This window comes from Artemia franciscana, chromosome 18 (genome assembly GCF_032884065.1).
Source record: "Artemia franciscana chromosome 18, ASM3288406v1, whole genome shotgun sequence".
Lineage (NCBI taxonomy): Eukaryota > Metazoa > Arthropoda > Branchiopoda > Anostraca > Artemiidae > Artemia > Artemia franciscana.
This window is the reverse complement of record NC_088880.1, coordinates 2,510,222-2,524,755: the sequence shown is the minus strand read 5'-3', so window position 1 is coordinate 2,524,755 and position 14,534 is coordinate 2,510,222. Positions and strand designations below refer to the sequence as shown.

Sequence of the window (14,534 nt, the reverse complement as noted above, 5' to 3'; positions counted from 1 at the left end):
ATTTCAAAGAAGAGAAAAAAAGGACCTTACGAAAGTGGTCCAATCTTCCTTTTTTTTTTTTTTGGTCTCTAGATGGAACCAACTAATCTTTTTTTTTGTGTGTGTTATAGAAACAACCGCATCGTAGCAAACATCCAATTCCTCCCATTTTCTGCCATAAAACAACACTTTTTACCTAACTGGTTTCCAAATTCTATCGAGCGGACAATTTTTAGATAACCAATCGATGTAGAACTGTCGAGTTGCTAATTAATATTTTATTTATCTGATTTAGATTGCCTTCCGAATTCTCCTAAAAATTCATTGGCTCAAAACCACCGCTTCCGTTAGACCAATGTTTTGATACAATATCCTGTTTGGCTGTTTTCGTCTGTTGCTTTGGGAATTGGTACTTCTGTCTCGAGAAACAAAAAAAGCAACAAACTAAAGTTCTTTTTAACGTGCATGTTTGATCTTCACTGGAAGACGTACAAGGTGACTTGCTGAAGAAGAAGAGAAAGTTTTAAAAAACTACCGCCAGGCAATTTATTGTCAAAAAAAAACAATAAAACAAGGTATGTTGTTTTTCAATTGATTAATCTCATACGAGACAAATAGAACTTTGAACTACTAGAACTTGAAGTTGTTCTGATGAGTTTCTTCAAACTAGTATTTAATAGCCATTCTATATTTCGACAAAAATCTCCTAGTCTGAAAAGCTTCTAATTTGAATAAAATTACAATATTGTACCTGTGAACCATTTAAACAGAAAATGCCGCAGAGTTTTAATAGTCGTGCACTTGGGCCATGAAACTTTTGTGGCACCTTTTGGCTTGAAGTGAGGCTATTTCAAAATCCATTTGAAGTAGTTGTGGCCAGTTGCTTGGATAAAATCCAGCTTCGAGTTTTTACCAGCTTTTGCCCAAGGAAGAGTTTTCTAATGTCAAAGCTTTGCATCAGGGTACCTTCCAATCTTTGGAAGAACATATGTGTGAACACATAATTTCAAGGATGAAATACATAAAGAACAATTTGAGAACTAATTTGTCAGACGATAATCTCAGGTCGCTGCTAACGTTGGGAACGTCAAACCTAAAGCCAGAAATATCTACTCTTTTGGCATCCAGGAAACTGTTTCACCATTTCCACAAATATAGATGTCCATGTAGAGTGTATCAATGTATTATTAAACAATATTAAATATGATGTTAAGTAATATTAATATTATAAATAGAATAATATAAAATTAAAACAACATCTAGGTTTTGAATCTTTCTAATTTGAACCTCTAGTGTGTAGTTGGCCCAAAACTGCTGTTTGACAGACAATGTGGCCCACCGACAAAAACATTTGTAGACTCTTGCTCAAACAGAGTGATTAGAAATTTCTGCCACAATTCTTCCTTGTTTATCTTCCCAAATTCTGGCTTTCAGAAAATAATATTGCTCTAATGTTAAACTTTCTTCCATCGAGGAGAAATAAAGAATCATTGAATAAAAAGAAAGACCAAGAAAGTTGGGGAACATATAAATATCACCTTTCGAAATATTTTTTCCATCTACTTAGTGAAGAACTGCTACAATTCAGATATAATAAAGACGGAGACAGGACTCTGCCTATTCTATATTTTCTTCTTGGAATTTACAAATAATTCAAAAACTTCGTATGAAACAGCTAGCCTAATAGAATAAAAGGACAATATGCAACTTACACTCTGTGAAGTGAGGTCCTTCAGAAGCATCTGCAGAAACCAATTTCATATTTGATTGAACAGGTTCTTGGACAGATTCTGTGCCAATAGTAACCACAGCTTTTGTCGGTAGCTTTATGTGGAATGCTTCACAAGCAGCCTAAAAGGACAATGCGTGGTCTAAATGGACCCATATTTTTCTTAACTTTCTATTTCTACCCAACTTCATTCTTTATAGTTAGGCAATTCTTGATTAATCACACAAGAGTCGATCACTGTTAGAACCTTTTAGAGAAACGCTATACACAAATCTCTTTATGCTTGTGAGCATATGTAAAATACCTTATAGGGAATAGAATAAAACACTTAAAACGCACATTTGAAAAAAAAGCGACAAAGAACCCATTTTTTTTAGACATAAAGCGAAGATAATACAATACGTAAGAAGGGTCAGAAGGACGTGGCTCCCCGCCAAAAAGGAGGAAGAAAGAAGGAGTTTAAGCTGTTGTATTAATAAATATAGTAGACAAATATTAGTGGTTTTTTCTTGATAACCTAAATAAGATTCCTGTTTATCCCCTGGTCAAAATGTAAAACTTTTACAAGTTTTATTTAAACAACTTATAGCAATTGTATGTATATCAGCCAATTGTAATTGTCCATTGAACTGTTTTGCATATTTTTTTTTATAGTTTTTGTAGTTCAATTTTATTGCTTATTAGCCAGTTTTAAACAACTATTGTATTTATTTATACAGATTTATTCAAAATCTATTTGTTACGCACACACATTCCCAGAGACCCTAAATATTATACTTTGGCGTAACCCGATTATATATAATATCTGCTGATATACTCTGAATCGGCTATCCTGTATCATTAAAAGACGTCCCCGAAAACTTCTCGGCCACACCCTCCGCCGCCCCAAAGTTACGATATGACGAAACGTCCTTATCTGCGAGCCAGTACCATCCTGGAGACGAGATCGGCAAGAACAGATGAAAAATATTTTGTTAAAATTCAAAGAAGATCCTGAGCCATGGAGAGGCTTCCGTAGGCATGGTAAGAGATGGGACAGATACCGGCTGAAGCTCACTAACGAAGCTGCATCCGACAGATCAAAGTGGTCATCAGATGTAATTAAGTCTATTGGTGCTGGCCAGGACAGTTCTTCGTCTGGTTTCTGCCGAAAGTAAAAAGTACCCCGATTATAGCCCACGCAAACAAATAAGAAAAATCATAAATGATAACTAAGCAAATTTGACCAATTGAAATTACTGAAGAGATTTATTTCTTCATGCCATTCATTCGCTTAATGATGAAAAGCAAGAAAACAAAACTCCAGCGGGAAGCGATTCAATGCCTGTACGTATTGTCCGATTAAAAAAAGAACCTTTCCTAAGCTACATGATTAAATTAAAAAAAAAAACAAAAAAAAACCACACACTAAAAGGTCATATGTACATAGCAAATATACGCAAGGAGTCTTGCCTGAAAGGTGTCATTTGCCCACTTTTTAAATGTCTTTTCTTGTCCACTCATTTCGTCTCCACATTCCAAGCGATGAATACGTTCAGCACCCAATGAACCCAACAGAGCATCTAAAGCTTTTCCAAAGGCGCAATAATCCTTGTATACCGTCGATCCCAGTGCAAAGCAAGAGAATCTGTAAAAAAAAAGAACTAGTAAAAAAGAAACAAGAAAAATTGACAACTATAAAAATAATAAAATACTTTTCAAAGACTACAGTAATATAAAAAAAAAACAATGCAGCGATCAACCAAGTAAAAATTTTAGGAAAAAAGAAAAGATAAAATATCAACTACAAAAAAAAAAAACACTTAGGCCGAAGACCGCAACAATTTGAAAGAAAAAACAATATAAAGATCAGCTTAACCAAATATTCTAATTTGTCTTTCTTTTTTCTACGGAATGAATCGCCTTGTCATATAGCATTTGATCTATAGCTAAGATTTTTCTTCTTTTGCCTGAAACATTAGAAGAAGATAGTGGCGAAAAATTTTATTCATGAAAAAAACTTTAATTCGGAATTTTCTATAATCAAATTTAGAGAACAGAGCTGATGAATTGAGCTGGATAGGACTACTACATATTATTTGCTTTTTTTTTCTTTTCTTTTGCAGATTTGTAAAATCTCCCTCCCTAAGATAAAAATTACAATGCACACGTTTTCGATAATATAGTTTAGATCCAAAACGGAAGATTTTTCCATTGCCCCAACAGTGATGTTATCTACCTTCATAGGCCATTTTTGTTGATGATTTTGGTGAGTTTATGATTTCATTTTCTGTGTTTGGGCCGGAAATTGGTGAATGGCATCAAAATCGCTTCTTTTCTAGTAGTGATATTAAAAGATGTTCCAACGGCAGCAAAATCAGTTTTTGAACTAATACAGATATTATTTTGTTTCAAACACAATCAATATTAGTTGCAGATTTGGTGAATGTGTATTGCATCATTTTTCTTTTTTATGTGTGTGTGTACAAACATTTTTTTTTACGAGATACGAATTGAAAATTTTGAGTGGTTGACAATATTTTTGTTGCATTATACAAACAGAAAAAACGGGCTTCTAAATCTGCTCCAAAATGACCAAGACCAAACTTGTTGCAAAAGCAAGCTGAAGGGAAAAAAAGATCTCCCATCCCACCTTTTCTACAAAAACGAAATTCATATTGCGCCATTACGAAAAACAATCACGCAAGGAATTTTAACTTGTACAAGATCCAGAGTAAGCCCGTGACAAAACCCCAACCCTCGCACTGTCCAAAAAAACTTTTTAGGAGAAATATAGCCACGTTGCATCTTGTTTGAAGCTGAATCTTGCAATGCTTTTCAATTTATGTTGCTGGAGGACCGAAGTAGGAAATTGGCCTCTCTGACACCACCTATGCCCCTCTTCTCACCATCAACTTTACAGTAGAAAGTTGTAATAAAAAGGACAAAAACAATATGAAAAAAAATCTTAGACACCAAAAAGTGTATTTTAAGCTCTACTTTTTGCCTAGTTTTAGAATGATGACTCCGCCAGTCTTTGCATATTCTCCCATAGGCTTGACAACCCCTTTCTCATTTCCAGAAATACCAGATCGCATTCTACTCGAAAGCCATTATTCTACTTTATCAAGATCTTAAAGCAAGTATGAAAGTGAAATAATAGAAAACACTATCTCGTTAGAAGATTCTGGCTCATGACCCCCCCCCCCCCCAAAAAAAAAAAATAGTGCAAAGATTTCCATTTTAACCCCCCTCCCCTCCTCCCAGAAATAGGGTCCTATGTATGTGCATGTTCCAGGCGTATTGGTCAGTTGTTCGTCTTCTTGAAGAAGACAAAGGAATTAAAAGACCCAGCAAAAAGAGATTGAGAGAGTCAGAAATAATTCAAGTCAGAGAGCTATGGAGTAACAAATAAGTCGTCACCTGCTAATATTAAAAAAAAAAACGAAAAAAAAACGAGACTAGGAGATACTAACCGTACGTTAATTAGCCAATCACTTGATTTGACTATCTGTGCAGGATCCTCAAATCTCTGACTTGGGAGCTTAACTAAAGGGCCACGCATATTTCTTTCTCCTTCCTGAGCCTGGATTCTGGCGGCAAGTCGAGCTGGCTTATCCCTAAGAAGAAATAAAAATCATCAGATTTTAAACATTAAAGAAAACAAAACAAAAATCGTTATAAAAATGTACTACTTAAAGACTTACTTAATGCAAAGAAAGGAAAATTTAAGACAGAGTGAACGAAACAAATGCAACATATTACTTTAGGATACTGGGAAGCAAAACAATAACCCTGTAGAAACGAGGCACATTTTTTTCTGAACTAAAGAAAGAAGAAAAAAAGAACTATTATTCTATTCCTGAGATTATACGACAGCTAAAAATTTATAGACTGAACAACTTATAAAAATCAGTAAACTTTATGATCTGTAACTTAACTTGTAACTTATTCTGTAAGTCTGTAAACTTAATCTAATATTTAGGCATTTTTGCTAGATCACTGTCCTTTTCTTTTATCTATATAAAGAAATATTATACATTTGGAACAGAGAGAGAGGGCACCTTGGTATACCCCCTCCTGCCTTTATGTGGTTGTCCATATCATTTTTAGACATCTTTTGGAAGACGTCATTATAATCAGTACGGTAACCTTCTCGAGTCTTGATAATTTCTTAATTGGCTCTATTACAAACTGTATAACATATATTGAAACTTACTTTGTTAAGAATAATTTTTAACTATGTCTGAGTCAAAAATTTAAAATTGGTATTTTCAAGGGAAGATGATTTTAGCCGGAAAAAAAGGGAACAACATTTCTGCCCAAGATCACAACCACAGTCCACCAAATAAATTCAAGTACATTGCCAGTTCTGCGGTAGTGGGGCCTCAGTAATGCAGACGTTAGAAATTAAATCTTATAATATTGCTGACAATGCAATTTAATTTATTCAATAGCCGGGATACATTACATTTTTTTAAGCTTTGGTTTTAATTTTTCCTCCCTGTGCTAGGTAATCCCTTTTATTTAAGTGTCCATAATCGTGCCAACCATAATAATGATTCTTTTTTCAACGACTCAACTTCCGAATCTGCTTTTCAAAGAATTGAAAATGGAAATGGGTTTTCTAAGAGCATTCCTAAATTCCAAATGATTAAAAAATCAGTCTTGGCTCAATTCTACAGGAAACGAATGGCTAGCAGTGATACTTGATATTGAATGACCTAAAATTACTACTACGACTAACAGCTCATTGCAGCGCCAAGCTGTCTGAGTCCAACGCAGCAACGCATGCTTTTCCCCCCATAAAGGCTCTTTCTTCACAACGTCCCAAACAGCTCATATTTCACGTAATTATTTCCTTACGGTATTTTCCCACTGCATTCGGGAACGACCTGCTTTTCGTTTGGCCCTAGACGATTCATGGACAAGAACAACATTTGGCAATCCGTCATTTTTCATCTGCAGAACGTGTCCTAGCCATCTTAACCTTCCCCTCTTTATAGCCCAAGAATGCGGAACTGAACCACATTTTTCGTACAGCTTACTGTTAGGAGGTGACCTAAAGCTTGACATTTAAAGACAATATTATAATTTCGGAGCCAACCAGAATTCAAAATTTTAGTTTAATATCTTTAGAGAAATAAATCCAAACTAAAATCCTACATATAGGTGAAAATCTAAATTAATCCTTTAAGTTCTCCAAATGCGTAACTATAAAGAGGAAAAATACTCACGATGCTATGTTTGGAGTGTTTCCTTGCTCAACGAACCTCTTCTTGAGAGATTTGTAAAAGAAAAACATAGTGGGAAACCTTAGTTTTTTAATAGAGGCTGATGCAGTATCAGGTTCTTGGCTAACGTCCTTATAAACTCTATGTCGTTATTCATAGCTATTTCATTGCTTGGAGCTTTTATAAAGTGTTGAACGTCAACTTTTGTCCCTGTTTGCTGTTGTCATTATGAAATACAGATCGCAGAAGCTTAATGTTTGAACAAAGGTATGGTAAGCATTGATAACCTTATCCATGTCAAATCCCAAACCCAATTATCATTACTATCATTCTTAATTTTGGCACGTTTTGACTCCGCTATCGCTTATCTTCTAATCCCATTTTTCTTTCTTCTTCATTTTGAATTTTCATTACTTCAGACAATTTGCCAATACCTTTTAGTTCAGCCGCCTTTATTGGTCTGGTTTTACATGACGGTCCAGGTTGAAGATTTGTAAATTGTTAGGTGGTGGGACAAAAACTTCTTTTTCTCCCATCGAATTATCATTTATAACACTTGTAAATTTTCGTTTTTTGGGTCTTCTCTCATTTGATAGACCTGGTTGTTGATTCTAAGCCGTTGTGAATTCATTTTATTCGGGGTGTTCTCTAGGTCTTAGTAGAACGATTTCTACTAGAGAAGGAGACAGAATTTATTTAAAAACACAAAAAAAATACGAAAAAGAAAATTTGCCAAAAAGCCTTATGGCTTGTGTGGTCATTCTCGAAACTACAAAACAAATTACTTATCAATGGATTCCCCTAAAAAGCAAAAAAATAAAAAGACAAAAACAAAAACAAGCAAAAAATGTCACCACTGAACCTTTCGATGATTAATTATTAGAAAGAAAAAAAATTTATTTTATAACTTAGAAAGTTTAATAATTCTCTCTTGACAAGAATTGCCGTCTTCCCTACAGTAAAAGCTCAATTAAATATAGAAAAAATAAATTAAAATATCCACTTAGAAATTAAAAGTAAATTTGAATTTAATTTAACTTATTTAAAATGAGTAATTTCTTCTTCAGTATACTATTTTTGACTATTTAAATTGTCTGCGATTGACCAAAAAAAAAAAATATTAAACCAATTCTGGAATGTGACACACATATTAAAGACAAGTGCAATCTATCGATCTATCTATCTTCTATATAAATAAAAATAAGTTGTTTGTGTGTGTGTCTGTTGACTGACGTCATGTTTGTGTGTTGACTGACGTCATGTTTGTCGACTGACGTCATTATGAGGATTGAGCATTATTCCGTCTTGAAGTTGTTTGTCGACTGACGTCATGTTTGTCGACTGACGAAATTACAGATCGGGACAACGGGACACAAATGACAACCGGGACACCGGGTCACAGGGGATATAGATGACGACCAGGACACTCAAAGAGAAATTACAGACTGGGACACCGGGACACAAATAACGACCGGGACACAGGGAATATAAATAACGACCGGGACACAGGGACACAACTAAAACGGGGACGCCGGGGGGGGAGGGGACACAGGGGGATATATAAATGACGACCGGGACACAGGGAATGTTCAAGGGCAATCATTAGAATAATGAGGTATAGATCTGAATACAGATTTTTTTTTTCCCATGGACAATTATATGTTGCATGTCCAAGGGTCAGTAAACCTGACAATTCATTTATATGCACAGACAATGGGACAGCGAAGAATGTTGTATATTCGCAAGATGTAAGTATATAAGGCTTTGTATATGACGTCGTTATAAGATGACACTACAGAACGGGACACTCAAAGAGAAATTACAGACCGGGACACTGGGACACAAGTGATGACCGGGACACCGGGACACAGGGAATAGAAAAGGACACAGGGAATATAAATAACGACCGGGACACTCAAAGAGAAATTACAGACCAGGCCACCGGGACACAAATAACGAGCGGGACACCGGGACACAGGGAACATAAATGACGACCGGGACGCTCAAAGAGAAATTACACACTGGGACACCGGGACACAAATGACGACCGGGACACAGGAATATAAATGACGACCGGGACACAGGGATACAACTACAACGGGGACGCCGGGGGTACAGGGGAGCTATATAAATGACGACGGGGACACAGGGAATGTTCGATTAGCAATCACCATCAACAAAGCTCAAGGGCAATCATTAGAATAATGAGGTAAGATCTGAATACGGATTGTTTTTCCCATGGACAATTATACGTTGCATGTTCAAGAGTCGGTAAACCTGACAATCTATTTATATGCACAGACAATAAGAAAGCGAAGAATGTTGTATGTTCGCAAGTTTTACGTAACTGAAAACATATAAATATCTATCTATATTCACAGGTGGGACACAGGGACACAACTACAATGGCGCGTAACTAATATGGCACGTAACGACTTACGCGTGCCGAGGAGCTTGGGGGGGGCGAAGCACCCCCACCCACTAGGCGTGGGGTGGCACGAAGCGCCACCTCAGCAGCTAGTGAAGGATAAAAAGTCATGTTAAAAAAGAGGGTATCAGTAATGACAGATTCAACAGTCTAGATTTCTCTCATCCCTGGGCCTTCTCCAGAATGACCTGCTCTTGAAGTATGTTAATAAATTTTCTGGGTCGGTCTTTTAGTTCAGCTTGATCAACAAGATCTAGGAGGCCTAGCAACTTCTTGATCCCAACAGACAACCTTCTTTGACCAATTTCTTTCTTTATTTGGTTGATGTCGTCATTACTAAATACGTCACTGTTTTCAAGGACATTGACAATTTCATCCACTTGTCTTATATTTGGGACGTGCAGAATAGTAGTAAATGCAGACACCATTCCTAATTCCTCTAAAATCGACCTTGTGCTGCTAGTGCAAATAACCAGCAATTTCCTTCCTTTGGGAGGTTCTTTCTTCAAAAGAACTAGCAGCACTTGAAGAGTGAGATTCGAATATCTAGGACCAATGGGACCATAATCTAGCAGTCTTTCAATATTGTCGACCAAAATACAACTTAATGGAGATCGATAAGCATCATCAAAATACTTTTTAATGGATAAACATTTAGCAGTTTCACTAAATCCAACCATCTCTTCTGAACTACAAACTTTGATAAATGGGAAATCAGATACTTTGGCAATATGAGCAGCAAGTGCGGTTTTCCCGGCGTTGGGTGCACCCTCAAGAAGAACAGTAACAAGACCGGCAGCAGAAGGACTTTTGGCTTGGTTGATAAGAAGCTTCCCTTGATCAATTATGTGGCGGACATGATCACCCCATATAGTTATACCTCTGCATTGATATTGGTCTAACAGCTCAGAGGTTGGTCCGAATGCTGGTTTAATATCATTTTCCAGAGCGTACAGAAAGTCTTTTCTTGTTAAGCAAAGTTTTGATGCAACATCTGGGTCTACCTCGACCTTGTTCGATACTGTTATATGACGATTCAATGCACTTGACCCAGCTGCCCGAACCAAACCCTCAAGCTCAGCACCACTAAAGTTTTTCGTAAGGGAAGCAAGCTCTTCAATATTTACATCTAGAGCTAGTTTGTTGTTCTTCCTGAGGTTGGCAGTGTGAATGTTTAAAATTTGAACTCGGCCAGCATCATTCGGAAGACCGATTTCCATTTGGACCTCAAATCGACCTGGCCTCAAAAGAGCCTCATCAATCATATCTTTTCTGTTTGTCATCCCAATTACAAGGATATTGTTCAATTGATCAAGACCATCTATCTTGGAAAGAAGTTGGTTGACAACAGTGTCGTGGACACCAGAAGCTCCACTGACGGATCCTCTTGCTTTGCATATTGCATCAATTTCATCAAAAATTATGATATGTAAGCCACTGTTAACACCAGCAGTTCTTTGTTCTTCCTCTGCATCAGCGAAAAGTCTGCGAATATTGGCTTCAGATTCACCAACATACTTGTCAAGAATTTGAGGCCCGTTGACGATCTTTGGTTCACGAGCATTTAACATTTTTCCGATCTGCCGAGCAATCAAAGTTTTGCCGGTGCCAGGGGGCCCAAACAAAAGAATGCCTTTCACATGCTTGCAACCTAGTTGTTCGATCACTTCTGGTTGTAAGAGTCTTGATTGAAAAGCACGTCTGAAAATGGTATTAAATTCATTGTCCAAACCCCCAATTCCAAGCTGACCGAAGTTCCAATCGGGATTTATGATAGATGGAATTTTTCCTCTGGCTTTTCCAACCAAAACTATTGATGATGATGGGCCTTTCTCAAAGGTAATTGTCGAATTTGCTACCAGCATACCACAGCTTGAGGGTATTGGTGCTCCAGCATTGTCACTTTGCAGACTTTCCGGGCTGATAAGTTGAATTTCTTTGACTGTGCAAACTAGCTTGATTCCTTTTAAGGTGAAACTGAGTGGCTGACCAACACTAAAAACTTGCCCGTTAGATTTCCGCAAAAACTCAGCTGACATTTCTTCGGTGTTAAAGGTGTCTTTGGTTGTCATTTTCCTTGTCTTTGGTCGAAAGTCGACCTCAACTCCAATTGACAAAATGACCATATCCTTTTCGTTCTTTGGACATTCTTCGACGGGCACTGCCTGATTGAACGAAAAATTGCCCCATTTTCTTTGTAAAAAGCTAAAGGCAATCTGACCGCTACTAACAGCGTTGTCAGCTTCAGCGGTGAACAGGAGTTTTCGAGCATCAGATGTTACTTGAATGTGCCTTGATGATTTTGGAAAATCAGCTGGATTTAGGAAGCACCTGTTAGTTGCTTCCTTATCATCTTCATCAACTCTACAGACGCTAAGCAATTTTTGAGGCATTATCAACTAAATCCAAAAGTTAGTTTTTAATTGATTTCAAAGGATGAATCGATATTCAATTTATTATGAGCCCCAGCTTTTGATTTTCTATTTCATAGTTTTTTAGTTGTTCTAATCCCTTGTCAAAATAAAAAATAAATACACATATTTTTGCAATTACCAGTTTCTTGCTGTTTAAGCAGTTTTATTTTTAACTTTTCCATGCATGAAAATCTTAAATTTTTCCACATAAGTGTGACAACGTCATTGCTGTACTGCAAGGATGTATAGAAAAATGACGTCCCTCCCTTTTCATTATGAAACTTGTTTAAACTTTTACAAATTTAAGCTATTTGTAATCATTTCCCCAGTTTCTGTTGTTGTTGTTTTTTTTACCACTGGAGACATATTTATTGGAGCTTTCAACTATTTTGAACAAAATAGCTATCTCACAATTTCCAATTAGTGTCTTTGGAGGGCATGGGGTCGGAATTAAATACAGCTACTCTAGTTACTGTTGGATTATTTTAGACTCGTAATAAATGCACTATAACTTTAAATTTCGGAATACGATTGAGTCCCCTCCAGAAGTTTCATGACGACCCCTTTAATATGAAGGTACTATAAATACACGTAGTGATTTAGTTCTCCCTACCTCTCAACTTGAGAAGGGTAACAAAAAGGAGCAAGCAGCGCAGCCTGGTTGCCCTTTAGTTACTTTGAGTCGTGAAAAGCGGACTACAGATTTCAATTTCAATTAAATAAATACTCTAAAGTTTCAGAGCCTTTCAGCTTTTAAGGACCGGCTCTTATTGAAGTGGCTCTTAGAGAAAAAAACTAGATAAAACTAAATGAATAACCCATTGAAGGCTTATGGATCTCTGCTACAGACATACCCAGTTTTGGACTTGAGAGTAGCCCCACGTTTATAAGATTTTTTCAATTAATCACGATAACTTATTGAATAAGGGTAATTATTGTGGTCTGTTAAGCTCGAAATGAACATTGAGGGCTTATGAATGTTCATTTCATTTATGAAATGAACATTGAAGGCTTATGGATCTCTACTGCAGACATACCCAGTTTTGGACTTGAGAGTACCCCTTGTTCATGAGATTATTTCAATTAATCACGATAACTTATTGAATAAGGGTAATTATTGTGGTCTATTAAGCGCGAAATGAACATTGAACAAAATAAAATCTTTTGGAAACGCACAGAACCTTTGAAACTAACCCGAAATATTGTTAGCTTATACTGATTGAAAAATATTCTAAGAAATTAGGTTAAGAATAGAAGCTCTTTAGGAGGAGATATCATAGAACAAAGAGAGACCCATTTTTAGATTGGTAGTGCCATGCTTATTCTTAGGGTTGTATTTGCGTTTTTGACAATTCATTCCCAGCCCCCCTCTAATAGTCTTATATAATTTTAGACTATACAAAAGAAACTAACCAAAAAATTGATGGAATTCTTATTTTATAATATACGATAAGTATCAATTAGTCATATGTCCTTGCTTTTTTCTATGTTAATCTGTTTTTAATCAGTTTTCATTGATTAGTATGTTAGTTTTTCATACATAGACTAAGGCCATATAAAACTTTTTGGTAAAAATCTAGGTTAGGGGTTAGTGAGAAGAAAATGTGTTAAGAAAACATTTCTTACTTCATAATGTGCATGCAGACCCGATACACTTTATCCCCCCCCCCTCTAATGTGCCAAAATATAGCCGTATATAGGTTTTCCCATAATTTTCCCTGTGCATTTCTCTTGTTTCAACCCGGGTACCCGTAAAAGCCGTACATTTAATCAACTGTGGCGAAACAAGAGCCAGAAAAACCAGATTGAAGGTAGGGGAATGCATTTGAAATGAAAAATTTGGGCTATATATTTGCACATTAGGAGGGCTGGGGTAAAGCATAACGGGACTGTACGTGAAATAAGATGGTTCTTGTGTATTATACCGACAACACTCAAGTGCTTCATTTAAGTAGACAGAGTTCATCAAAGTTCATCAGAGTTCAGAGTTCATCAGAGTTCATTAAGTAAACAGAGTTCATCTCCATTTTTGAATCGTTCATCAAGATATGCTAGCACAAACTTGATCAGGCATATAAAGATAGAACCGGCAAGCTCGGCTTCTTGTAGGGATCAGCAGGTTATCTTAGTCATTCTGAGGTAATGTCCCCTTTAATCATTAGGTGTATGCACTGCATTCGCTTAAAAAAAAAAAAAAAAAAAAAAAAAAAAAAAAAAAAAAAAAAAAAAAAAAAAAAAAACACAGAACTTGAGCTGGAGAACGTAGTTATGAGGTCAAATGTTTTTTGAAAGTCGGCTGAAAGTACAAGGTTGACATGAACTGCTACAGACCACAGAACTGAAAAAAAAGTGAGGTTTTCATTATTCTTGATTTTAGATTACTTGATTTCAATCACCAGATCTTTCTTTATTTTTTATAGAATAGAAAATGTTCTTTTGGGAAGGATTATTTTTTTCCACACAAATTTATTTGCAGAAAAATAGAAGTCAGTGTTTTTGGCAAAGTCAGTCCGCAAACTCCAAATTCAAAGCCTACTTTTTTTGGTCACAGAAGGCAACTATATTTGATGGTAGCCCAATTATTTTTTTATGGATCAACAGATGCAATTAACATAGTCAGACTATTTATGTCGAAAGCTAAGAGTAGCACTCGATAATTTTCAGACTAGATTCAGTATTGCCAGACGGGGCACATTTGCACCATTAAAGTGCATTCTTGAAGCGACAGAACATTGAAAAAAAAATTTTTTTTAAGGTCAACTTTCTTGAAA

General features: G+C 36.2%; 2 protein-coding genes across 2 annotated transcripts; both read right to left on the bottom strand.

Annotated features, from left to right (window-relative positions):
- Nucleotides 1-575: 575 nt before the first annotated feature.
- Nucleotides 576-7,007, bottom strand: LOC136038498 (nitric oxide synthase, inducible-like). Its single transcript, XM_065721582.1, has 4 exons — nt 6,925-7,007; nt 5,164-5,307; nt 3,161-3,335; nt 576-1,830 (listed from the first exon to the last, which is right to left on the bottom strand). The coding sequence occupies exons 1-4, from the start codon at nt 6,990-6,992 to the stop codon at nt 1,660-1,662; spliced, it is 558 nt and encodes a 185-aa protein (XP_065577654.1). The 5' UTR covers nt 6,993-7,007; the 3' UTR covers nt 576-1,659.
- Nucleotides 7,008-7,147: 140 nt separating this feature from the next.
- On the bottom strand, nt 7,148-12,112 carry LOC136038496 (vesicle-fusing ATPase 1-like). The gene has a single exon (XM_065721580.1). It carries the CDS (start codon nt 11,740-11,742, stop codon nt 9,511-9,513), a length of 2,232 nt encoding a protein of 743 aa, XP_065577652.1. The 5' UTR covers nt 11,743-12,112; the 3' UTR covers nt 7,148-9,510.
- Nucleotides 12,113-14,534: the final 2,422 nt, after the last annotated feature.